This window comes from Fulmarus glacialis, unplaced genomic scaffold (genome assembly GCF_000690835.1).
Source record: "Fulmarus glacialis isolate BGI_N327 unplaced genomic scaffold, ASM69083v1 scaffold41083, whole genome shotgun sequence".
In the NCBI taxonomy this organism is placed as follows: Eukaryota; Metazoa; Chordata; class Aves; order Procellariiformes; family Procellariidae; genus Fulmarus; species Fulmarus glacialis.
The window spans coordinates 30,979-33,668 of record NW_009205551.1 but is presented as its reverse complement, the minus strand read 5'-3'; the positions used below and the strand labels follow the sequence as shown (position 1 = coordinate 33,668).

Below are 2,690 nucleotides of genomic sequence, written 5' to 3'. Positions count from 1 at the left end.
GTCACTCCATATATTACTCACCCCAAATGTAAACAAGAGGTACAACATAAGTTCCCTGATTTCTTCTTCTTTAGTACTTAAAAACATAACTAACACTGGTATCTGCTGTCCAGATTATTTGCAGCATACTGCATGATTTTGTAAGACTTCAGCTGTAGATAAATCAAGTCCTGACAACACCTAATACAAGAAAAAAGTCAAATGAATTGAGTGTGTGAAGCTTGAGATCTTTTTCCATGTCATAGTATCTTGGGATTTCTATTTCAAGATCCATATCAGCAGGGCAGGCACTCATGGTAAACTCATGCAAGTTTGCAGTGTATGTATTGAGAGATGTAATCCAACCAACAAATGCCGTGTGGATTTTCTTCCATTAAAAAGCTTATTTGTTTAGAAAGTTCTTTCCAATAGGACAACAATGGCAAAACAACATTCAGATTTATTCACACCTGTTACTTCAAGAACCTGGAACTTCAAGTTCTTCAGCAAAATGAGAATAAACCTTAAGACCAGATTTCCAAGTAGGTATTTTTCTATTAAATATTAAATAGATTGTCAACACAACTAGCATTTATGTTCGTTCTTAAATACTTTGTAAAAATACATATAATGAGTTTATATTCATTATAAATGAATACAAAAAAACCCCAAAAAAAACCAAAACAAAAAACCCAAAACACTCAAGAACATTTCCAGTTTCTTTTTTCGTCCAAGTGTGCCATAGTTTGTTTTGGTTAGGAAACTTTTCCAACAATTGGATTTTCTCTGGAAAAAATAAAATATTATATGTAAATATTATTAAGGTTAACATTTGCTTCCTAGTTCTTACCATTCAATTTTAATTTATTAAGCAAACCTATATTTTTTGCATAATTTCTACCACTACTTGTGAAATTTCATGATTTGCGGAAAACCTCACATACTTTCATGTGAGACCCCTAAGTCAAAGTAAATTTTTTTTTAAACAACTTGGGTCAAATACTAAACTAGGCAAACCAAATCGGGGTTTGAGCATTCTTTTCTTCTGGTGAATCATGCCTTATTGATGCAAAGAATAAATCAGAAAACTTGCTAGTGATGCTCCATAGATATCAGCCAGGATTGAAGAGAATTGAAAAAATCTGCCCTGGAACAACAATGTACTCCAAAGAACAGACTGTTTTAATTTCATCAGAAATAGTATTTATCATTGAGTTTGGCAAGTGAATTACAAACATTAAATATACTGCATGATAGATATGTTTCTGCAGTGTAATTTTTACAGTTTTATATAACTTGGTATTTTAATTATTTCTTAACTGAAATTTGAAATTTCAAAAAAATTAGAAGGTAGGCAAACAGTTAGGGATAAATTTTGTGTGCATTTCAGATGTTAACTTGCAAGGAAATGACACTCATTGCACCTGCTTATGGAAATCTCAACAGGAACACAGATGAACCCCACACCAGAGCAACTTCTACCAACTGGTAAAAAGCTGCATTACTACAAATAAGGTACATCATTTTCTCCATGTCTTTGTGTTGTCTAAATCTACCTTTAGCTTGATTATCTCTACCTCAATAAGCCTGGGCTTATTCCGGGATTTATTTTTTTAAAAATACACATCTATGTCTGTCAAAATTACATAAGATACTTACTCACTACCATATTTAGCACTAGATGATCTCTTCTTTCGGTATTTTTCATGCGATTCATTCAGCTTTTCTACTATATCTATTATCTGTTTAAGTGTATGAAAAGTTGCTACAGAATCTTCAATTGTGAAGTTAGAATAATCATCTGGTTCTTTCCGTGGACCTTGATAGACTGCTATACTTCCGCAAGCCTCTACAAAAATTACCACAATTATTCCAATTAGAATTTCGATAATTAAATTAACAGATCTTACATAAATGGTGATTCTGAAATTCTGAAACGTAAAATTACCCTAGCTTATATATAAAATGGGTTAAGACAAAAGCAGGAGACAGTATCAACTAGACATATGTACAGTTCTGTGGCTTATTCTCTGCTGGTTGTGCTCAGCATCTTGAGCATCCAGCTCTTTCCCATTCACGTTAACAGAAGAACAATGCTTTGCTGCAACTCAACCATGCTCAACAGAATTCACTCCGTAGTCAGGAAAAGGAGAGCAAAGACAGAAGAGCAACCGGCTATAGTTGCAGTCTCTCTGTTTAGACTATTAAAGATACTTCATATATGCAAATTCAATTAGTACAATGTGCATGCCTGATGTCTACTGTAAAGAAATGACTGAAGAATGTCTGATACCAGAGCACTAAGAAGACAAAAATATAATCTGTGTCTCCACTCTCTGTTATTTTCAGGTAAATTGTTAAGACATCAAACTGGTGTTATGGGCCTAAAGAATTAAAGCTGGCTAACATCAGTATAATTCTTCTGAATTATTATTTCAGTACCTTCCAACTTCTGTAGTTTAGATATGTTGATAGTGAAAAGTGAGTAAATTCTTTCTGTCTCTCTGTACAAAAATATAATCTGTGTCTCCACTCTCTGTTATTTTCAGGTAAATTGTTAAGACATCAAACTGGTGTTATGGGCCTAAAGAATTAAAGCTGGCTAACATCAGTATAATTCTTCTGAATTATTATTTCAGTACCTTCCAACTTCTGTAGTTTAGATATGTTGATAGTGAAAAGTGAGTAAATTCTTTCTGTCTCTCTGTCTC

The 2,690-nt window shown here is 33.1% G+C and overlaps 1 protein-coding gene across 1 annotated transcript in view; it reads right to left on the bottom strand.

Moving 5' to 3' along the window:
- Positions 1–734: 734 nt before the first annotated feature.
- The window catches only part of RASA2 (RAS p21 protein activator 2), a gene marked incomplete at its 5' end in the record, with an annotated part of 32,849 nt that continues 30,893 nt past the window's right edge, over positions 735–2,690 (bottom strand). The window contains 3 exon segments of the mRNA XM_009575423.1: positions 735–765; positions 1,639–1,828; positions 2,622–2,687. Of these exon segments, the coding sequence (XP_009573718.1) occupies positions 735–765; positions 1,639–1,828; positions 2,622–2,687 (287 nt within the window).